Raw genomic sequence first — 22,896 nt, 5'->3', positions numbered from 1 at the left:
ATTAACATTAATGTGTGGATCTGGAGTCCACCAACACACACACACCCACCAATGCCTATCGCCTTCAGCAGCCCCGGACCAAACTCTTTACTATGGGAGACTTTTCAAGCTGTTGCCCCACATCTTTGGAATACACTCCCAGATTCTCTGAGGGCACCACAGAGCATTTTTTTTTTTTTTTTTGCATCTGATCTTGTTTTTATTTAATTGTTTCTTAATGGATTTTTTATTGCTTCTGATTATTCTGTAGCACTTTGAGATATCCTTGAAATGTAAAGTGCATTACAAATAAAATGTATTATTATTATTATTATTGTTATCATTATTATTATTATTACACTGTGAAACAAGACCCCAGTCAGTTTTCTGTGTGCTTCCTAAGTCAGAAAACATGGGATAAAACGAGGCGTTCTGATTTTGCTCCGCTTCTGACGTCAAGTGCAGAGACTTTAGAATGGCACCGCCCCCTTGTCTGAGTCTGTCCAATCACAGCGCTGGACTGTGTGTGAGTGCAAAGATGAGGTTAAATGCAGCAAAACAGAAACAACAAGCACAGAGAATTAAGAGCACTGAGTAAAAACGTAGAAGAAAGAGAACCTAGCCAAAACAGCTAAAAAACAGCTTCAGCTCATTGCTCCTCACTGCTGTGTGCTCAGAGTCGGGGTGAACAGTGAGCAGCTCATTATCATTTACTCAACTCAACTCAACTTTACTTATAGAGCACTTTAAAACGCCAACAGCTAAAACAAAGTGCTGTACAAAATATGTTTATAAAACAAAATAAAATAAAAATTACCAATAAGGAAAAATAAATAACTTAAATAAAACAAAACTAATAAAACAAAACAAACGTCTCATGCTGGGTTAAAAGCCAAGGAATAAAAATGGGTTTTAAGATAAGTTTTAAAAATCGAAAGTGAAGAAGCCTGCCTAATCTGTAATGGCAGGCTATTCCACAGTTTCGGTGCAGCAATTGAAAAGGCTCTATCTCCTCTGAGCTTGCGTTTTGACCTCGGCACCTCCAGGAGCAGCTGATCAGCTGACCTGAGGCACCGAGCAGAGACGTGGGGATGTAGCAGCTCAGTGAGGTAAGTTGGGGCGAGTTCATTTAAAGATTTAAAAACAAATAAGAGAATCTTAAAATGTACTCTAAAATGCACAGGCAGCCAGTGGAGAGAGGCCAGAATGGGAGTTATGTGTTCCCTCTTACGTGATCCTGTTAAGAGTCGGGCAGCAGCATTTTGTACCAATTGGAGACGTCTGAGGGAGGACTGACTGACTCCAAAATGCAGTGCATTGCAGTAATCCAGCCGGGATGTGATGAAGGCATGGATTACTGTTTGAAAGTGCTCATGTGTGAGAAATGGCTTCACCTTTGCCAGCTGCCTCAGGTGGAAAAAGCTGGACCTAACTACTGTGCCTATTTGGCGGTCCAATTTAAAATCACTGTCCATCTTAAAACCCAAATTTAAGATAGTTGGCTTCACATACAAAGTCAAGGGGCCCAAATCAACTGGAGGGGTTTCACAGGGACCACTGGGACCAAACACCATCACTTCTGTTTTGTTTTCGTTAAAATGTAAATTAAAGCCATCCAGTCTTTAATGTCATTGAGACATAACAAAAGTGGTTTAATGGAGAAAGCATCTTTCTTCTTCAAAGGGACATATATCTGGCTGTCGTCAGCATAACAGTGGAATGCAATGCCGTGTTTTCTCAAGATAGAGCCCAATGGGAGCAGATAAAGTGAGAAAAGGAGGGGTCCTAAGATTGAGCCCTGTGGAACTCCATATGATAGAGGAGCTGAGGCGGATTCTGAGCCAGCAAAACTCACACACAAAGTTCTGTCCGTCAGATAGGACCTAAACCATTCCAACGCACTACCACTAATGCCAACTAGATGCTGCAAGCGGGAAACTAAAATGTTGTGATCTACTGTGTCAAAAGAAGCAGTTAGATCCAGCAGGACAAGAATTGCATGGTCCCCAGAATCATTGGCCAGGAGAATATCATTGAAAACCCTGAGCAATGCTGACTGTACTATGCAAGGTTTTAAAACCAGACTGAAAAACCTCCAGAATATTATGCTCATCCAAAAATAATTTCAGTTGAGCATAAACAACTTTCTCCAAGATCTTTGAAATAAAAGGCAGCTTGGAAATAGGCCTATAATTAGCCAGTACTGTATGGTCGAGGCCAGGTTTCTTGAGCAAGGATTGTACTACAGCATGTTTAAAACTCACAGGAACAGCACGAGAAGACAGGCTGCTGTTAATAATGGCCAGAACCTGCTGCCCTATAGTATGAAAAATCTCTTTTAGAAAGTGAGGAGGCAAAACATCACAAGGAGAACCTGAGGGCTTTAAATGGCCCACCACATCCTCCAAGTGCGACAGAGTCACCGGCTCAAGCCTGTCAAACACAGCCAAGCAAGGGGCAGAGCCAGAGGGGTCAATAGCAGGAGCTGTGATAAGAGCTCTTGCAGTAACAATCTTATCAATAAAAAAGTGCAGAAAGTCATTACACATGTCAGGAGATGCTTCCAATTTAAAGCAACAGGTGCTGAAAATGTCTGGTTTGAACAGGGTTGTTTAGACAGGGGGAGATGGCTGCTGTGGGGTTTGAACAATGTGATGTTTTGATTAAAGTAGTTTACCGATGTTTCATTAAAACCCAGAATTGTGTTCCCTCATGGAAAAGGTTTAGATAGCTCTACAATATTGGGGAACAGAGCATTCTCAATATTTTTGCTCAGATATAATGTCTGAGATAGGTTTCTCATTTTGTTTTTGCTTACAAAAGTAAATCAAAAACTATGTTAGCTCCCTGCTGCTCGCTACCTGTGGACTCTTGACTAGATTCATAGTTGCTGATATTTATTATTGGCAAGAAAATGAGAAAATCTGAAAAACACAAATCATCCTCTGAAAGCCTTTGCAGAATCAAGGAACAGAATTTGTTTTGGAGCTGTTCCACGGGAACAGGGACTGGGAAGTTCATTAAGACTGTTTTGCTCTCGTGTTGATCCTGAGCATTCTTCATGTTCCTGGAAAAGTGCAGCGACGTACTGAAGTGGAAATGGAGCCCCTGAGATCTCTGTTGTGATAATGTGTGTGGATTAGGTTCTCAGAAGATGATAATGAGAAAAAGTCAGATGGAGTTTTGTCACCTGGGAATTTCTTAATCTATGAGTGAGGATTAGAGTATCATTACTGAACCTGAGGATATCAGGCAGTGAGTGTACTTTCAATTCTTGAAGTGGATGTTGGAAGGAGGAGAAATGGTCAGCGTGAGGATCTGAGTAACTTTGACAGTTTTGGTCGAAGAGTCTCCAAAACAGAAGGGTCTTGTTGGTTGTTGTTTTTTTTTTCGCACTTTGTGCTTAGTACTCACCAAAAGTGGTCCACGTTCACAGGTTGTCCATATTTTGAACACCACACAAGACCTGCAGTTTTGGACACACTCTGTACTAAACATTATGACCACCAGTTTTGTTCTTGTCAAAGTGTCTCAGATCTTTATGCTCACACATTTTGTCCTGCTTCCAACATCAACTTCAACAACTGACTGTTCCCATGATGCCCACCCCCACAGGGAGCACTTCGTCTCTCAGTGGTTTTACACTTGGCCATGCAGCTGTGTCCTTTAGCTCCATACATACCCTGGCAGGTCTTGCCATCCTCCTGCAGAGTGTAGTCCTTATTACAGCGGCAGTAAAATCCATTGAGGACACTCACACACTCATGATCACAGCTGTGATTCCCAAATGAGCAATAGTCAATCACTGAAAGGACAAAGACAACAGGTTGAACACAGTGGCATAAGGGAAACTGTCATGGATTTCAGTATTCAAAAATGGAAAGCATTTTTAAAGTCAACATGAATGAGAAACTCACTCTTCTTTACAATTCGAATCGTCTAGCTTCCTCCACAAGTTACACAGTGCAGTTTCTGCAGTGTTGAACATGGAGTAGCAATGATAGAGGCTCTATTCTCTATTACAGCTGATTTTGAAGCTGTAATTTTATGTTAAAAATATTGCATGGTGTCCTTTTAAAGACAGCTAAATTTGAAAAAAATAATTTCAAGTCTAAAGTCTGCCTCTTGTTATTTAAAATATGAAATGTGGCGATAGCTTCCCTGACTTAGCTAAGCTGGGGAAAGTATCATAAAATGAAAATCCATTTTATAGATGGGGCCCAAGTCACTACATTTCAATCACAGTTCACATAAATGTTTCCATGAATTGTTCATAAACCTTCAGCAAAAAGAAGAACAATATTGACTTCAAGTGGACTTTAAATGAAGGAAAACCTTTTACAACAAAACAATAATGCCCTAGAAGTGTGCTCAGGGTTTGACTGAGTTTTTTAGCTCTTGAGGTAGCTTTATTTGAAGCATTAAAAACATTAATTCTGCTTTTACCCTAAAAGCAGTGCGACAAAACTTGTATTTAACCTGTTTGTGGTAGTGAACACACACACACACACATACACACACTAGTGACTAGGGGCATGAGTGCACACACACTCACAAAGAGAGAGAGAGAGAGAGAGAGCACCTCGGCTCACATGGAGTGGCTGGGGATTAGGTGCCTTACTTCAGAAGCTCTTCAGCTTCCATGTACACTGGGGGAGGAGAAAGAGTTGTTCCCTCACTACCCCCCACCCCCCCAAAAAAAAGACTTTCAGGCCCAAGTCTGCTTCTCCTTACATACATAGGAACTTTTAGTCTGTGTGCAATTACAAGCTGAAAGCTAATGAAGAACAATCTACCGGTGCTACCTCAAGTGCTAAAGATGGCATCTTACAAAGAGCACTAGCTAGGGTTTCCCCAATGCCCACAAAGCAAGTGGCACTTTGCACTTCAGAATAAAGGGCTGTAATCAGACTGTGAACCTAATTTACTGCAAGAAATGTTTCTACTCTAATTGGAACATGTATGAATTTGATTGCATTCTGCCCCTTAAACTTCAGTGAGGACAGGTGCTGATGTTAGAGGACTAGCTCTGGATCATGAACACTACTCTGAGTCATCCCAGCTGTACACGATGGAGCTCAGAACCACAGTCCCGGTGCTCTATAGCTCAGGGGAGATGTGGTGAACACTGGCTCATGTGTAGCTTCTCTAGAGCATCAAATATTATTAGTTATAATTTGCTGCTAGGAATTTCTACATCAATCTTCAAGTACCCCTTGTTCTGAAGTGTGGAGTTCATAGAAGGCACCAAGAACATATCTACACAAGAGAACAAAGTGATGCAAGTCATCAGGAAAACAATTCCTTCCTACACAGCTCATAGAAGCTGTGCTGGATCAAAAGGGCGCCATATGCAGATGTCAGAGCAGCATCATATGAAACATAGGACTGTGACTTGCTGCATGTGACTACACCTGTGTTCGCAGGCTGGGTCCGTGCACTGTACTTGTCCCAGTGATGCAGTGAAAGCATGCAGTACAAAAATAAACCAAAACAAGCATGCAGGTCTAAACATTAGTGTGTGTGTGTATGGCCCCTTTCTGTGGCCCTCACTGACTTGTGCAGGTCTTCTTGTCGTCGTTGAGTGTGTATCCACCGTTACAGCGACAGTAAAAGCCTTTGAGGACACTCACACACGTGTGCTCACAGCTATCGTTTCCGAACGCACAGTAGTCGATCACTGGAACAGGTTAACAACAGTCAGACACTCACTTTCACTCAGAGAGGCAGGGTTAGCTGCCAGAGTGGGTTATTCTAGAAGAGCTCACTGCAGGGTGAAGTCTTTATTAAACTCTAAACAGAGACGGCTCTCATCCAGCTCTTACAGCACAACGGCAAATCAGAGAACAGCCTTTCACTTATTCATTCCCAATCAAAAACCATGGGTTTCCGCCCTGTTCAGGAGTCTTGCCTCAGCTTTTCAGAGAGATCTGCCCTGGATCTCAAGGTTGGTCTGAGAAGCTGGTGGCATTTTCTTTTTCTTATGGTCTGGGTCAATCACCACAACCTGCTCAGACTCATCGGTCCTGAACTAGCTGCTGCACGTCAGCTTTTTACTGAGCCCTGCTGGTGACATCCCTTCGATATAAAGTGTGTGAACAACTTAATAATCTCAGGGAATGGAATAATGAGGCAAGGAAACAGAATTTTTAAATATCTTATAACCATGCCTTAATAAAATGTTCACGTGCCTTTTTTTTTGTTCTTCACACAACTTGTTAAATCACTTCCACACTTTATTACTTCCCACACATTATTAAATAATACCTGGGCTTTACAGAATTGTTCCTGTGCAATATTAAGTCGTTCCCATAGCTTTTTGAGAACAAACTTTTCTCACACTTTATTAAATCAATTCTATGCATTATTCCATTGTTCCTATGTCTTATTATGTCATTCTCATGCTTTATCACATTATTCCCACTCTTATTAAGCCATTCCCATTTGTTATTCAATCATTCTCATGCTTTATTTAATAATTCCCATGCCTTATTCATTTCATTCATTCATTGTCTGTAACCCTTATCCAGTTCAGGGTGGCGGTGGGTCTGGAGCCTACCTGGAATCACTGGGCACAAGGCGAGAACACACCCTGAAGGGGGCGCCAGTGCTTCACAGGGTGACACACACACACACTCACACACTCACACCTACGGACACGTTTGAGTCGCCAATCCACCTACCAACCTAACCTTATTAATTGTTCTTGAGAAATATTAAACCATTCTTATGCATTATTACTTTGTTCCCATGCATTATCAAGCCATACCCACACTTATGTTATGGACCTGTTTTGGTGATCTAATGCAATGTTGCAATGCATTTGTGTTTGTCTTATTTTCTTAATTGGTCTCTCCAGCTCCATGTCCTTTCAGACCCACAGTGTTGAGCTGTTCTACTCACAGTTATTTTGCATAAGATTCAGAAAATCTATAACCGCTCCAGAATGGCTGTTTTGATCAGAAAGGAAATACCTGAAAGGCTGGTTCTGATTTAGCTTAGTGCTGTATGTCAGACATATTAAAGACAGACTTTCCTAGAACATTGGTTCTCCAACTGGTTCTCTTTGGATCTGTGCTCATGTTCTCATTCTGTCAAACCATATTCTTAAGAAAATCTCTAATTATGTAAAGCAGGTATCACTGGGTGCAGAGTGGAGTGTCGTGGACTGCTCTGCTAACTCAGACATTATATAAATGAACATGTTTCCCTTCATCTGAAATCTTTACCAGGTTTATATTATTACACTAAACACTACATTCTTAAACTATTCCATCTTATATTGGGCCTAATATTTTCTGCTTCTACAGAACCCAGAGAACCACTGTTCTAGACTAGAAACTGGACATGAGAAATGACGCTGTAGATTAGCGAATGATTTGGTGAAAACTGTTTGTGTGTGTGTGTGGGTGTGTGGGTGTGGGTGTATGTGTGTGCACTTATGGGCTGATCTTGGGCCCTCACTAACTTGTGCAAGTCTTCTTGTCCTCATTGAGTGTGTATCCCTCATTACAGCGACAGTAAAAGCCTTTGAGGACGGTCACACACTCGTGCTGACAGCTATCATTTCCGAACGAGCAGTAGTCGATCACTGGAGGAAGTAGAGCACAATAAGATTCTATAACTCTGCAAGAGCAAGAAGAGCATGCAAAGCAAACGTGTGAAAGGAGATCAAGCTTTGGTGGCTCAGTTAGCCCTCACTAACTTGTGCAGGTCTTCTTATCCTCATTGAGTGTGTATCCCTCGTTACAACGGCAGTAAAAGCCGTTGAGGACGCTCACACACTCGTGCTCACAGCTATCATTTCCGAACGAGCAGTAGTCAATCACTGGAACAGGTGAAGAACAGAGAGAGAGACAGAGCAGGAGAAGAGAAGAGCAAGCAAAGCTACAAGCATTAATCATCATCTGTGAAAGACTAAAGACCTGAAAAATTTGTAATGTCAGAAACGATTTACATGGAAAAATACTCTGGCACATGTTGCTGGTTGAAACTTACAAATTAATTTCATTCATGGTTCGTATTTGCTGGTTAAACAGTTGGTTTAAATAGCTAGGTAACGTTAGCATGACACCTGTTTAACAGCCGTTAATGCTAGCTTTGTTAGCCGGTTTGTACAAAATGTGGGGACCACATGTGAAATGAAAACAAGAACAGAAAACAGTGATTTGTAAATCTACTTTGACCTGTAATTAAATGAAAACTGAGAAAAAGGTATTTAATATTCTACCTTCATCAACACTGTTGTTTCTGTAAATACAGGCCACAAGTAAAACAAAATGTTTAATCCTGATGTCTGTAACCTGTCCCAAATACAGGGAAATGTAAGAGTGAAAAAGCATGTGAGCGGTGATGCACCACTTTCCTGTGGTGATTCTGGAGCCTACTCGGAATCACTGGGTGCAAGGCCAGATCACACCCAATCATAATTTTCTAATCGTGGCTTTCTGTTTCCATTAGCACTTCACCTTTTGTTCCAACTTTGCTTTTTTCATTTTTTTAATAACTGGTTTTGTCTCACTTAGTCATTATTTGCCACCAATTCCAACCCTGTTAGCTGTTAGCCAAAGGCCCCCTATCACACACAACACCACCAACACTGTGGGGGTTTGAGGACAAGTATGTGCTTACTCTGAGAAATATAATGTTAATTACTGTCTGTTTTCCCAGTGCACAATCCCACACAGTGCCTTGTCAAGGGGTCCACCCACCCAAAGACGGTAAAGCCAGTTGTACTCTCTGTGGTCTCCCAGATTCAGATGGCCATCAATCTCCTGATGACAAAGCCCAGGCTTAGACAACAGGGCCAACGCAGAGGTTTATTTACAAAGCAGAGATGACTTTGGAATACTATGGCTGAATATGCACATAGGAATGTAAGACATCAACAAATTAAAGTGAGTTTCAAATGATCAGATCACATTTGTTTATAGTTTGTGGGAGGGAGGGGTTTTTAGTTTTTGTGTGATACTAATCTGGATGTTTGACTTTAATGTTCATGTCTTGCTTATTTTAAAACAAATGGCTATCCTTAACCCTGCAATTCTAAGTGAAAAATTTAGCTGTTTCCAAAAATGTTATGAAAGAGATTTTTATAAACGTAGTTTTCAAACCACTGTATATTTCAGTTAGCATGTGCATGCATGTTTGGTGATCTATGGCCTTTACTAACTTGTGCAGGTTTTCTTATCCTCATTGAGGGTGTATCCTTCGTGACAGCGGCAGTTAAACCCATTGAGGAGGCTCACACAATCATGTTCGCAGCTGTCGTTTCCAAATGAGCAGTAGTCGATCACTGAAAATGGATGATTATAGGAGTTAGGACGCATTCCTGTATGTCACTATTATATCAGTTAATATTTCAGCTCACTTTTGTTGCATTTCCCAGTTTTATAATGTTCCTCTAGATGCTTTTTAAAACACAGTTAACTGGTAGGTGACAAATTGAAGGAAATGTCTGAGGGAATCCGTTGATTAAAAAAAAAAAAAAAAACTTAAATACAAATATTTAACTTGCACTTAAATACAAAGCAAGCACCGTGGACAATAACCAAGTGTTAAAAATAAAAGGGTATGGATGTCAGGAGCTTCCGTGTTTCAGTAAGAACAGAGATTAAATATGAGAAAAAGGCAGGGTGAAGATTTGTTCTGAAAAGTGCACATTCAATGTGTGCACACAATGAGTGTGATGCTTTCCTTTAATTTGTCACCATTAGGAGCCTTGTACATGTAGGATTTCACATGGTATTCCAAAAACACCTCTTTTATCACACTGTAGTTACTCTAGAAAACACATATGCTCCTATTTTCATGAGCTCCTGAAGAATTGTTACATGCCACATGGCCCTCACTAACTTGTGCAGGTCTTCTTGTCCTCATTAAGTGAGTATCCCTCATTACAGCGACAGTAAAAGCCTTTGAGGACGCTCACACACTCGTGCTGACAGCTATCATTTCCGAACGAGCAGTAGTCGATCACTGGAGAAAGTAGAGATAAGAGATAAGGAAAATAAGATTCTATAACTCTGCAAGAGCAAGAAGAGCATGCAAAGCAAATGTGTGAAAGGAGATCAAGCTTTGGTGGCTCAGTTAGCCCTCACTAACTTGTGCAGGTCCTTTCATCTTCATTGAGTGTGTATCCCTCATTACAGCGGCAGTAAAAGCCGTTGAGTACGCTCACACATTCGTGCTCGCAGCTATCATTTCCGAATGAGCAGTAGTCAATCACTGGAACAGGTAAAGAACAGTGAGAGGTTGTGCACTTGTGTAAGAGCCAGTTTAGCAAGCAAAGCAATAGGAGAAATAAGCATTGACTGCTGGGGGTCCAGACTAACTTGTGCAGGTCTTCTCGTCCTCGTTGAGTTTGTATCCATCCTTACAGCGACAGTTAAAGCCATTCAGGATGCTCACACACTCGTGCTCACAGCTGTCATTCCCAAATGAGCAGTAGTCGATCACTGGAACAGGAAGAGAACATGATAACAAGTTAGAGAACTCAAAAACAGCTGGCAACCCAGGCATTCATCCAATATGGTCCCTGTTTATAGTCATCGCCATATTCTGCACATCCACATTCTAGCTAGGTCTCCTCGAAACCCACTATACTACAGAGCTGAGTTTCCTCTGAGAAACATGAAGTCGACTCATTCAAAAGTAATAGGGTTCTGTTGTGAGGGCAGCAATTATTCTGTTTGGTTTCTACAGATCCAGCCTGCTCCACACTGAGGAACTTTAAAACTCAAGACACACCTGGTGAGCTTGTTTCAAACCTATAGGAACAGGGAGGCCTTGTCCTTAAGTGAGGGGGTGCCTCACACTGAGGAACTCACATGCAATCTTGAGAAACAACCATCAACTTGCCAGAGCTGAGATTTGATTGCATCATTGGGCCAAAATTGGATTCGAACTCCCAATCCCTCAAACAGCAACTATAACCCTCTGAGGTATAATTCAGACGTAGAAATTCTCAGCCACAAAATGAATGAGGAGTAGATTTAGTGAAGGACAGCACTACAGATGTTAACATTTCTTAAATGTAAATTTTAGGAGCAAATATTAAAGTGAACTGTTTTGTCTGGTGACCAGTGAAGCAGAATAGAAACATCAGGGAGTGTTATTTAGTAATGTGATTTCACAATTTCTGTGATTGTTAGAGTCTGGGTCGCTTTGACCCCAAACACTGAATGCAAACAGTGCCATTTCTTATCAGCTGGTTAAACAGCTGCATCAGAGTTGATAAGGAATGGTAGCATTGGTGTTGAGTGTCTGGGGTCAGAGAGACACAATGACTCTAACAGTGATTTTACACAGGGATGAACGCAAAGCGAGCAATTAATGTGTTAAAATGTAAAGAACGATGTAGAGTAGCAACCTCCACTAGAACCTGCTAGAGCCCAGCTGATACACTGACTGCATGATTTTATTGGCTGATATTTGTGACGTGTTTTATCCAAAATATCAGTGACAACATACTAGTCATTACTGATTTGTTTTGTTGGGGATGAAATTCCTTATCTTTCAAAGAATGGACACATTATGGCAATTGATAGATGAGTGTGTGCCATTTTCAAATTAAATAAATGCCATAATGTTTAGAGTCTTAGATCTTTTTTATTTTGTACAGTATTTATATTATTTAACACCAAGTTTCCAGATTCAAATGGATTTTATGATGGAAATGTATCATCCATAATTGCACATAATGTAAGTAAACATGGCTGTTTATTTTGTGTGTGTGTGTGTGTGTGTGTGTGTGTGTGTGTGTGTGTGCATGCATGTGTGTTGCCCTCACTAACTTGTACAAGTCGTCTCGTCCTCATTGAGATTGTATCCTTCGTGGCAGCGGCAATAAAAGCTTTGGAGCACACTCACACACTCGTGCTCACAGCTATCATTCCCAAAGGAACAGTAGTCGATCACTGGAACAGTAAACAGTTTGAGGACCAGGTTAGTTACACTCAAAGATCTGTGAATCGTATATGCACATGACTGTGGTAAAGGTGACCTCATTATTACAACACTTATTAAGTGCAAAAGTTTGGGCACACTTCAAAGAAACAATTTTAGCTTATTCCTAACTGCTACGTTGATTTGTACAGTAGACGACACACATGCGGGATATTGAATCTAATTGATTATCAATTGGCAAGAATATTCATGTAATGAGAGAAAAATTAGTGTAATACCTGCTAACGCTGCTCTTGTGTCATATACAGCACTGAAATGTATATAGGCCCTCCTCAATTCTGATATATTAATGTTCATAGCACTGCTGTATCACACCTATTTTTACTCCTGTAACCCACTTCTATATCCCTGCTCTATTTAAAGTTATTTCTTTCTGTCTTCTCTTGTGCACTATGTACACTACAATTTCCTTCGGGATCAATAAAGTGTTATCTTATCTTATGTACTCAAACTTTTAAGTGAGTGTATTCCAAGATACACTAACTTGTTAAATTTGTCATTCAAGTAATTACAGGTACAAAGGGATATGCAAATGAACAGATACACCCTGCCATGTGCAGTTTTGGCAGCAACATCTGCGATCCATGATCAGCAATACACTTCAGTCTCGTGTAGAAATATTATGGTCTATGAAGAATCGAGACTGGTGACCCTCTGGAAACAGAATTACATCTTGCATGTCCAAAGGGAAACATCACAGAGGAGGAGCAGAGGATATGTTCTGACGTTTTATTGCAGATTTTAGTCTGACATTTACAGAGCTGTCCCAATTCAGAGAGACAGGAGCCTGGCCGTGCAGTGACGGAAACATGGATTAATGCCTCGTCCACACAGATACATTTATTTCTAAAAATGAAGATTTTAGTCTGCATTTTGGCCTCTGGTCACTGAAAACCGAGATTTTGAAAACGCTTTCCACAGTAGAGATTTTTGAAAGTGAGATTGTCACTGCTCTCCTGTGGACGGGAAAAACTGAGCTTTTTGGAAACGCTGGGGTCACTCTCTGTCTCTGTCTGAAACGTAAATAACTCCTCACCCCCTGCACTAGATTTCAGATACTCACATATGATTAAATATAAATGATGCTGTATGAGAAATACAATGAAGTAATAGAATTGAGATCTAGATTCTGTTATTTCATCACTTGTGTAGTGTCACGCCTGTGGACAGTTTCACACACTCACCCAGTCACTCACACACTCACACCTGTGGACAGTTTCACACACTCACCCAGTCACTCACACCTGTGGACAGTTTCACACATTCACACCTGTGGACACATTCACCCAGTCACTCACACTTGCGGAAAATTTCACACATTCATTCAGTCAGTCACTCTTGTGGACAGTTTCACACGCTCACCCAGTCACTCACACACAGACGCACACACCTGTGGACAGTTTCACACTCTCACCCAGTCACTCACACACAGACACACACACCTGTGGACAGTTTCACACTCTCACCCAGTCACTCACATGCTCACACCTGTGAACAGTTTCACCCAGTCACACACTCATTCACCCACTAAACACACTGGCACCTTGGCCTGGGTGTGTTCCTGTTTTGTCCAGTGACCCACCACAAGGATGCAGCAGAAGATATCTATAAACAGCACAGGTATTTTTTACACACTGAATTTACCTGAGGAAGAGAAGCATTTTTCTATTCAAACAGACCATGAACTCAAAAACTGGAGAGACATTATGTAACATAAAATGCGACTGGTCCGGTGTTTCTTTTATTGGCTATTCCCCTTGTACACTTCACAAATTCTGCCTTATTTATTGTTTATTAAGCAGGAGAAAAATGTTGATTGGCTTATTTGGTCTCACTAACTTGTGCAGGTCCTTTTGTCTTCATTGAGTGCGTATCCCTCATTACAGCGGCAGTTAAAGCCATTGAGGATGCTCACACACTCGTGCTGACAGCTATCGTTTCCGAACGAGCAGTAGTCGATCACTGGAACAAGTAAAGAACAGTTGAGAAAGCTCTATTTGGAGAGTGAGATGATTAGCAAAAATTTTACCATTTGTAATAAGCACAGAAAGGGCCACCCCTGGACAGTGTATATTTCAGTGAATCTCTTTGTGAACCGAAGCTCTTACATCTTTAAATACAATATAAATATTAGAAATAGACAAACTGGAAATAACATCTAGGACCTGAGGAATAAACATTATCTGATACTTGTCTAACCAACACTCATCTTCTTGTTGGAAGGAAGCTCTAAGTTTTTCACATGTTCTTTCTCTGATTTCTCAGTTTGAATCTTGGAATCTGCAGTTTCCAATCCACACTTTTTAAGTTGCTAGCCAAGTACGCTGTAACATCTTTGAACCAAGTAGATTATAAAGAGGCTCTATCATATCTTTTGAACACGTCCTGATGAATTTAAGCCTGTTATGTAATATTTAGTCAGGAATCAATCCCTAATCCTAGCTGTAATGTACAGTTTTACAGATGTTTCAGCTTCTTTTTACTTGAGAGATTCAGGAAAGATACACACCAGAGTTGTCCATAATTGTGTATGTAACTGCAGTTGTTGTGTACGATTTTTACAATTTTCTTGTAAAGAGTATTGTAATGTATTTTATTTAAATATAGCCACTTCTCTAAGAGCTGGAAGCATGTTTCACACAATAATGTAATATTAACCAAAAATGCATTTGTTTACACCCGTTTGTTGTTTTTAAGAAAATATATTTCAGAGTTACAGCAGTTTGGCTAAATATTTTTACTCACAAACACATTCATTCATTCATTCATTCACTCACTTCATAACTCCATAACACAATTGGTCACATCACTCACTCAAATAGGGTTAGGATTTACACAATAAAGAGTGGTATTTCTCACATACTCAAACACATTAATAGACTACTCCACAAGAGGGTGTTATTGTGCTTCTAATCAGTGACAATGTGTCCTTGGTATTTTTACTTCAAAAGGATCCGTACAAAAAATAAATAAAAATCATTGAACTACTCTTACCTACAAACCACTTGTTACATACAAACATCATGTTCCAAAGACCCTTTCCATAACACAGCACTGAGTGCAATTCACAAGGACCATAAATGAGCATGCGTTAGTTTGCAGATTTAATGAATTCAACACACTGAAACCTTCAAATAAACTCCATTATGAGTCGTGAAATGTAATTTTGATGTTTATTAGAGAGCACTCTGAAATTTGGAAATGGATGTCACGTTTGATGAAGTATAAATCTACATTAGGATTTTCGAATGAACTAAATTTCAAAATTCAGGCAAAGAAATCATATTGAAATTGTTTCAGAGGACGGCTCCAGCAGCCCATTTCCTTTTCACATTCCAGAAAACAAAATAAAAAGTTATAGGATTCCAAGGTAATTTAAGCTCACACAAATCCACTGAGCTGCCAAGAAATCTGCTCCAGAGTAAACGATTGAGCAGAACATTGCTATCAGAGGGTAGCAGCAAACAGCACAGGGGCTTTTTCAATGCAAAATACTAGAATAGATTTTATTCTAAACAATGTATCTAATTTTTCTCATTATGAGACTGTTGTAAGATAATTTTTAGATTATTTAACCTGAGGAGTTTAAGTGATTTTATATGGAGAGAAAGTGTCTTATTCTAATGAGAGATTGCTTGCTGTTTTAAGCCTTGAAAACACTATGAGACTTCTAAAATTAGAACAGATAATAGACAGACTGGGTATTATCACACTACACAACTGAAGATAATACACTACACGCCACAAAATCCCAAACCAAAGAGCTCCATTGACCTGTTAAAGTGAGAATAGAGTCTCTGCCTATGCTACCCTGGGCTCAGCACAGCCAACAAAGTTGCACTATGTAACTTTGAGAGGATTGTAGGACAACACCCCCCACACACCTCCCCCTCCCCTTGATGCCAGGACAGTGCTGTAAATGTGAATTACACTCTGCAACTCTAGGGGGAGTCCAGGAGCAAAAATACAGAAACTGAAATTCAGAATAAAGTTGGACTAAAGGCTAAAGCGGTTGTGTAGCCCACTATATTGTATCTGTTACAGGTAATAATTAATTGTGGATATGGGCTCCTATGTACTATCTTATCGTTTTCCATGGTTTAAGCGTCTAATACATCCTCCACTGTAGAGCGCCACTGTGTGGACACATCACAGGTTTTCTGTGATGGTTTTATACTGCCTGTGTTTACATTCTGTGCTCTGTATTCTTTGGCTATGGATGAGACTCGTTTAGACTTGAGTCTCACCATAGAGTTGGTGAAGAGTTTACAAAATGTGATTAGTTCCAAAGTCGTAGTTCGATTTGCTGCGACTGGCCTGAAGCATGATTTTGAGTCTGAGCCCATCGCACTACACATCTTTACCTCCAACTGTCAACTACGACTGCACCAGAGTCTGCAGGCTAGAGCCAGTTAGCACAAAGCTCGGCCCAACTGGAAACATTCAATAGGATTTCCCTGATATATCATTTATGTTGTGTATGAAAAGGGTCCATGATTTATGGATTAATTTGTTAACATGCATTAGTGCTATAATGAGCAGTCTGTGAGGTTTAGGAAGAAAGCCACTCTAAGAGTCTTGCTGTAGTTAGTGAGTCTGAAATCAGAGCTGTTTTCTGTGCCCTGAAAGACTGATGTATGTTTGTGTTTCTATGGCTATGGTCTTGTGTTGCATTATCAGATAAACCAGATGGTGAGAGTAGATCCTCGTCTCTGCTTTTTTCCACATTTTACAAGAATAAAGAGCATTAAAAACAACAAGAAAATCCACAGGTGCTTTAATGATATTAAAAGTGTTTGTCAGCTACTTCTAATAAATGTACTGTCATTTCTTCGGCATTAGCTCTTCTGGGCTATGAATGATGTCCAGGTGAGTTGTTAAGCCCAACTTCACACACACACACAGTTGTAGCTAGGGCTGAGAAGTAATGCAACATCAATATATATCGCAATACAAAACGTTTCAGTACCAATGATAACTTTTTTATGTTCGTTACAGAGCACTGTTGTCAGTACAGTAATTTAAGTTAAAAATTGCCAATTTAAAAAAGCCAATATCTGAGTGATGTCATGTTTCTTGTTTGTTCTTGGAAGTTTTTCTGTGGATTTAACATTGTTCATATCGATATCGGAATTGTATTGTATCAACCAAAATTATGAAATTTACTGTATTATGATATATATTTTAGCCGCATCGTCCAGCCCTAGTTGTAGCTGACTGTATCTGAACAGTTTCAGAGGCCTACATTTTCAAAACGGCACATGCTGATATATAGGGTAATGCGCAAAATCAGAGACCACCCTTGGTTTTACTCATTTACAGTCCAAACAGCCATGAAATACAATATATCCATGTATCAAGAGAGGTTATATGGAAGTAATTATGTTAAAAGTCTTGAGCCTATATTAAACCTGATGTGAGAAGTTGTAGAATAAAATTTGTACTTATAGTTCTGATAGTTTTGCCATCCAAAAAAAACCCCTCTGATTGATCACAAATGACCTGACAGCACCCCTGCCCCATCTCATCCCCATCCCCATCCACGCCCTTGTTCTGCTCTCAGTTCAGCAGGTAAAGGTGTGCAAATCTGTTCTGCAGCAGCGGTACTAAAAAATTGTAGCAATTTGTAGGCTCCCCCTATAAGTGAAGTTATGCTAATAACATAATTTTGGGAGTAGGACCACGCCCGAACTCCTCCTCTCAGCCCTATATATACCCCGCAAATTCACGTCATTCCTGCGACAGACAAACTCGCCTCATTCAGTTCAGGAGACGGATCTCGACTCGACTGCTTCACGACGTCAGCTTGCTCCTCCGCGCTGAGTCATTCCTGCTGATCCCCATATTCAGAGCCGTGTTCTGCATTTATCAAGCCCACTGAGCCTCCTGTTTTAAACTCGCTCCCACCTCCACCCCATCTCCACCCTTTTCTCATATTACTTTATCCAACGGGGGGGTCCGGCTTCATACGCATTCATAAGCCGCCCTAAACTCTTCCCCAAAAGACTTCTGAGTTTGCCTCCCCGTTTCAGCCTCTGCGGGCGTGGTCCGTACTAGCAAATTACAGATTGTAATTTATATTTAAAACACTGTCTTGAAATCAAGGAGGATGTGGGAGGGGTAGTGTCCTACCCTCCTCCAAAATGTACATGGTGCAGATTCTGCAGTGCTGAGTCCTGAATAGCATGTAGAGAGGCTCTATCATCCTTATTACTAGTCAATAGAGCATCACAGTGATTTTGCAGCTGCAAATTTAAGGTAAAAATGTTACGTACAGTTGCTTTAAGAAATCTTTAAACATTATAGAGAACATGGGACTACTAACAGTTACGATCTGATGCCACACCAAGTCTGAGCCCATCAGATCAACAGCACTTAAACTTTCATCTGAGACAGAGAGACAGAGACCGAGAGGGCATCATGTTCCACTCTCATACAGATGCTTGTTGCCATCCTTCTAATGTGAGAATGACAACTCAATAACCTGGGTCTGAAAGGATGTAGTGCTAAACAGAAGCCAACACCTGTTGCAGAGTATTGACTGTCATGTACTTAATGGCTGTTTTTGCTGAAAATAAGAAACACAGTGTGCTCAATGATTAGACACAGGGCTGTATCTCTCAGACAGAGAGTGGAAACTGTCTGGGTGTGTGTCACTGACTTGTACAGGTCTTCTTGTCTTCGTTGAGTGTGTATCCGTTGTTGCAGTCGCAGGTGAAAGAGCCAGGAGAACTGATACAGATCTGCTCACAGTCATGTTTGCCCTCCACACACAAATCGATCACTACAAGGTAAACACAACCATAATATTATACATGCAATTATTAAGTGTGGCAGGGGTTCTGCTTAAAATGTAAACAAAACATTGGAGAGCGAGTTTGGTTTGATGAGATCCGCTCCAATGTCTAGAGAAACTGGCCAAGTCAGAACAGATAACAGTCGCCGTGAATGGAACCAGACGTCTCTCTGACACAACCATTGCTAACATGCATTAAATCAAGCAGGTAACCATTTAATCTCCACAAACAAACACTGCCAGGACACTGGGGTCAACCTGAGGGGCTCAGTGACTTTAAATGTGGCACTGCCTTAAGATTCCTAGTTAGGATGCTAAGTGCCTAGTGTCTAGGAGCAACAGCAACTCAGCTACACAGTGGCAGACCATGTGATCTCACAGAGCAGCGCCACCTAGTGCAGAAGAGGATAGAACATGAAAATCAGTGGCAACTCACTACCGAAACAAACTGCTTGTGACAGAACATTAGCACAGGAACTGAGCGTCAGGAGTTTCATTCAGGCACACTTCCAAACCTGAGCTGTTACAAAAATGAGTGGACAGACAAAGCCCACTTCAGTATCTTGAAGTCTGAACTTTTCTAAATGTGTTTGTTTTTCTACAACATGACTGAAACACATTAGCCCAGCAGTAAAGTTTGATGGAGGTGGGATAGTGGTCTGGGAGTGTTAAGGTGTTGGGATTAGGTGTCTAGGTCCCATTGAAAAAAAAATGCTGATATTTTGAAAAGTCAGCCCCCCTTTTAATGACCAGTCTGGTGCAGTGTGAAGTCAGAACCGAGAAAGTAATCCATACCTGTGCAGGTTTTCCCATCCTCATTAAGTGTGTATCCTGGGAGGCAGAGGCACTGATAGGACCCCGGGGAACTCTCACAGATGTGATCACAGCCATGATCAGACTCAATACAAAGATCAATTTCTGAAAAAGCAAGTCTTACAATAAGAATTAAGGTATACATTCCTTTATATTTATTATTTAACTCTTGGAGTATTTGGATATAAGACCAATTCTGTGGAATAGTTCATGCATTAACTCATTCACTATTCATCACATAGAATGTCCTACATACTGAGCTGACTAGGGCACGAGGAAAAGACTTTTTGGACATTGCTTACAGAAACACTTTTTTAGGACAAGGCCACATCTGCGTGACTCATTTTTTTCTGTCACATAAACAAATCAAACATGATGGTTAAGTAACTTAATACATAAGCACTGTCAATTCACTAATATAGGCATTGATATTTCTTTAATTTACAATTACATCTATATACATTTGCAGATAAAATTGGCATCTTTGTCCATCTGTGTATTCCGGATGCTCTGGGATACTACTTCTTCGTTGTTAGTAAGACACAATAATTGCATTATGTTATACAATGGGAATTTCAGTGTATATCATCTGTACACTAAATTTTGCAATGCATTGTGGGTACTGGATTGTGAACTAAACAGGGAGTGAAATGTACCATCACCACAAGGGACCTCACCACAAGAATGCTGACACACTATGTAGTGCACCACTTCTGCAATTTTAGAGAGAACTAGACACAGCTCCAGTATCATCCGTTCTAGTTTTGAAAGACGGGTGTCCTACACGGTTCAATGGTTATCCTGCTCTAACACAAGGGTCTCAATCTTTTAAAAAGTGCTGAACAATGTTGTTCTGACACAGATGGTTAGCCTGGGTTTTGCTGTAGTTAAGGAAATGTGTTGTCTCCAAATGGCAAAGTCATTGGACGCGTCCATAAACTAACAACTTTCTGCAGCGATAAAGCACCTAATAAACCTGCTAGTGCACCAGTGAGTGGAATCAGCTGTGTTTGAGCAAGGCAACACTAAACTGTGCTGGTGTATGGATTGGTCAGTGTCTGGAAATCACCATCACTGAGGCCCAGACAACAGGATTCAGCTGCAGACTTAGGGATAAACTAGCAACTAAACTCTAATAAACTGTACTAAATAAATGCAATTGTTAAAAAAAAATAAAATACAACAGTCCAGGGGAATTTGAAGAATGTCCAGTAGCTATTTGCATATTGGACAGATTTGTCCTCTGGCTTAAATGACCAATTGGCCGTTTTCATAAGTGATTCTTCTTCATGTTGTGACAGAGTTGTTAGACTGACACCTAATGGCCTGGATGTATCAGAGATTCTGCACTACACCTACTTTAACATGACCACATCCATATGGGGAACCTCCTTTGTGTGGAATTTTTCTCATTTTGGTAATAAGAATAATAATAATAACAATAACAATAATAAATAATAATTTTGATTATTATTATTTATTGGTGGTAAACCCCACTTAGGATTTCCAGGGTCTAGATGAAGCAAGAGAGATGTAAGTACGAGGAAAGCAGACTTACTGCACAGCTTGTCCTGGAACTGGAGCCCGAACTGGTGAATTAGATCAAAGCTTTCCACGAGGAAGACGTGATCTTCGAAGGGTGGGGATGCCATGGCCCTGAGCGAGGTCATATCGGCTCTGGCCACACCCACTGCATAGATCTCGATGCCGGACTCCCTGGCGGCAGCGGCCACTTCTGCGACTCGGTCCTGAGGTCGTCCGTCCGTCACGATGACGGCCACGTGGGGTACGTTTGCCCGCGCTCCCTCAGCCGAGGAGAAAGCCACGTTCATGGCATAGCGGATGGCCAGCCCGGTCATGGTCCCCTGCGCCAGGGGGATGATCTCGTTGATGGCTTTAACCATCTGCTGGTGAGTGTTGTGGTCTTTGAGGGAGAAGACGTTCTGGACTTGGCTGGAATACTGCACCACCCCCACACGGGTCTTGTCCTTACCCACGTCCAGCTCGTGGATGATGTCGATCATGAACTTCCGCATCGTCTCGAACTCGTGTGGACGAACACTCCGCGAGCCGTCTATGATGAATACCAGGTCGACCGGACCGGATTTACACTTCTGATCTCCAGCTGTGCACGAGAGAGGAGGCTGATGAGGAACGTGTAGCTACAGTGAAGGCAAACGACAAACTGGCAAACGATCATTCACAGTCCGTTCCCTTAGGCTGGTCAGGCTATTCCAGTTTTATTGGCTTGACTGTGTCCAGGACATTTTTTGGTCAAAACAGATTCAGAGACAAGCTGGACTGTGCCAGAGAGGCAGCATCTAATCTTATAGTGTCTAGTCACATTTCTTGGTTCTTAAATGGTAAGTAAACCCTAAATCACATCATTTGAATTAAGCACATATTCAGTGTATTCCAAACAAATGTTTATTTTATGAGGTCACTGTGAGGTTTCTACCTGTTATCACGTCAAAGTCAGTGTTGCCTTTTCAATTGTAGATGCCCCATTTAAAGAAACACTAAGTAAGATTTGGTAGTTTCCCCTGGAGGGGTTCCCCCTAGAGTTGCAGAGTTTAGTTAATTTTTACATCACTCCTAAATCGAGTGGGAGAGGGAGGGTGGGCAAGTGGTTTCCTGTCCTCCTCCAAAAGTTACATAGTGCAGTTTCTGCAGCTCTGAGCCTGGAGTAGAAATGACAGAGGTTCTATTCTCCCTGTTACAGCTCAGTGGAGAACCACAATGAGAAACACAATAAGCTCCCTAGGCTTAGGTGACCCTCATTCCAATGTCCATCTTTAGTAGAAGGCTAATGGTTAAGGCCCCACCTTTACCTTGTTGCATTACCGTCTCCACCCTAACCCCACACTGACCACTGTGAACTCAGGGTCGGGGTGAAAAGCGAGCGGCTCATTATCATTTAAAGGAACAGGTGATGAATGAGGACGTTCTAAACGGGGCTGTTTAGATGGGGGAGAACGCTGCTGTGGAGCTTGAGCCTTGTGGTATTTTGACCAAAGCATTTCACAGAACTTTCATTAAGACCCTGAACTGTGTTCACTTATGGAAAAGGGGAGAATATGTTTTTATACTCCCTGTATGTATGCGCTGCCTACAGAATGGGAATCTCTGGACATGCTCCAGTGGCAAGCTTGGATCTGAGTGGTAAAAATCCTCCCAACTTTGGGCAGTGGAGCAGTAAAACTGTGTTCTCTGGAGTGATGGAGCTCTGTCTAGTACCTTTGGAATACGTTGAGTGGTGTTTGTGATCCTGGACTAATCCTCCACCATCAGTAACTGACCTCTGTGTGAGTCTCTATTGTTTCCCTTGACTTCAGAAGAAG

At 41.1% G+C, this 22,896-nt stretch overlaps 1 protein-coding gene across 1 annotated transcript in view; it reads right to left on the bottom strand.

Annotated features, from left to right (window-relative positions):
* Nucleotides 1–22,896, bottom strand: part of matn4 (matrilin 4) — a 42,362-nt gene that overhangs the window by 9,977 nt on the left and 9,489 nt on the right. The window contains exons 3-15 of the mRNA XM_066664921.1: nt 21,114–21,680; nt 19,538–19,660; nt 18,608–18,730; nt 13,786–13,908; nt 11,775–11,897; nt 10,314–10,436; nt 10,084–10,206; nt 9,835–9,957; nt 9,152–9,274; nt 7,685–7,807; nt 7,448–7,570; nt 5,537–5,659; nt 3,662–3,784 (exon numbers count right to left, since the gene is read on the bottom strand). Of these exons, the coding sequence (XP_066521018.1) occupies nt 3,662–3,784; nt 5,537–5,659; nt 7,448–7,570; nt 7,685–7,807; nt 9,152–9,274; nt 9,835–9,957; nt 10,084–10,206; nt 10,314–10,436; nt 11,775–11,897; nt 13,786–13,908; nt 18,608–18,730; nt 19,538–19,660; nt 21,114–21,680 (2,043 nt within the window). The remainder of the gene's footprint in view (nt 1–3,661; nt 3,785–5,536; nt 5,660–7,447; nt 7,571–7,684; nt 7,808–9,151; nt 9,275–9,834; nt 9,958–10,083; nt 10,207–10,313; nt 10,437–11,774; nt 11,898–13,785; nt 13,909–18,607; nt 18,731–19,537; nt 19,661–21,113; nt 21,681–22,896) is intronic.

Source organism: Hoplias malabaricus, chromosome 3, assembly GCF_029633855.1.
Source record: "Hoplias malabaricus isolate fHopMal1 chromosome 3, fHopMal1.hap1, whole genome shotgun sequence".
NCBI classification, from domain to species: domain Eukaryota; kingdom Metazoa; phylum Chordata; class Actinopteri; order Characiformes; family Erythrinidae; genus Hoplias; species Hoplias malabaricus.
This window is presented reverse-complemented; position numbering and strand designations above follow the sequence as displayed.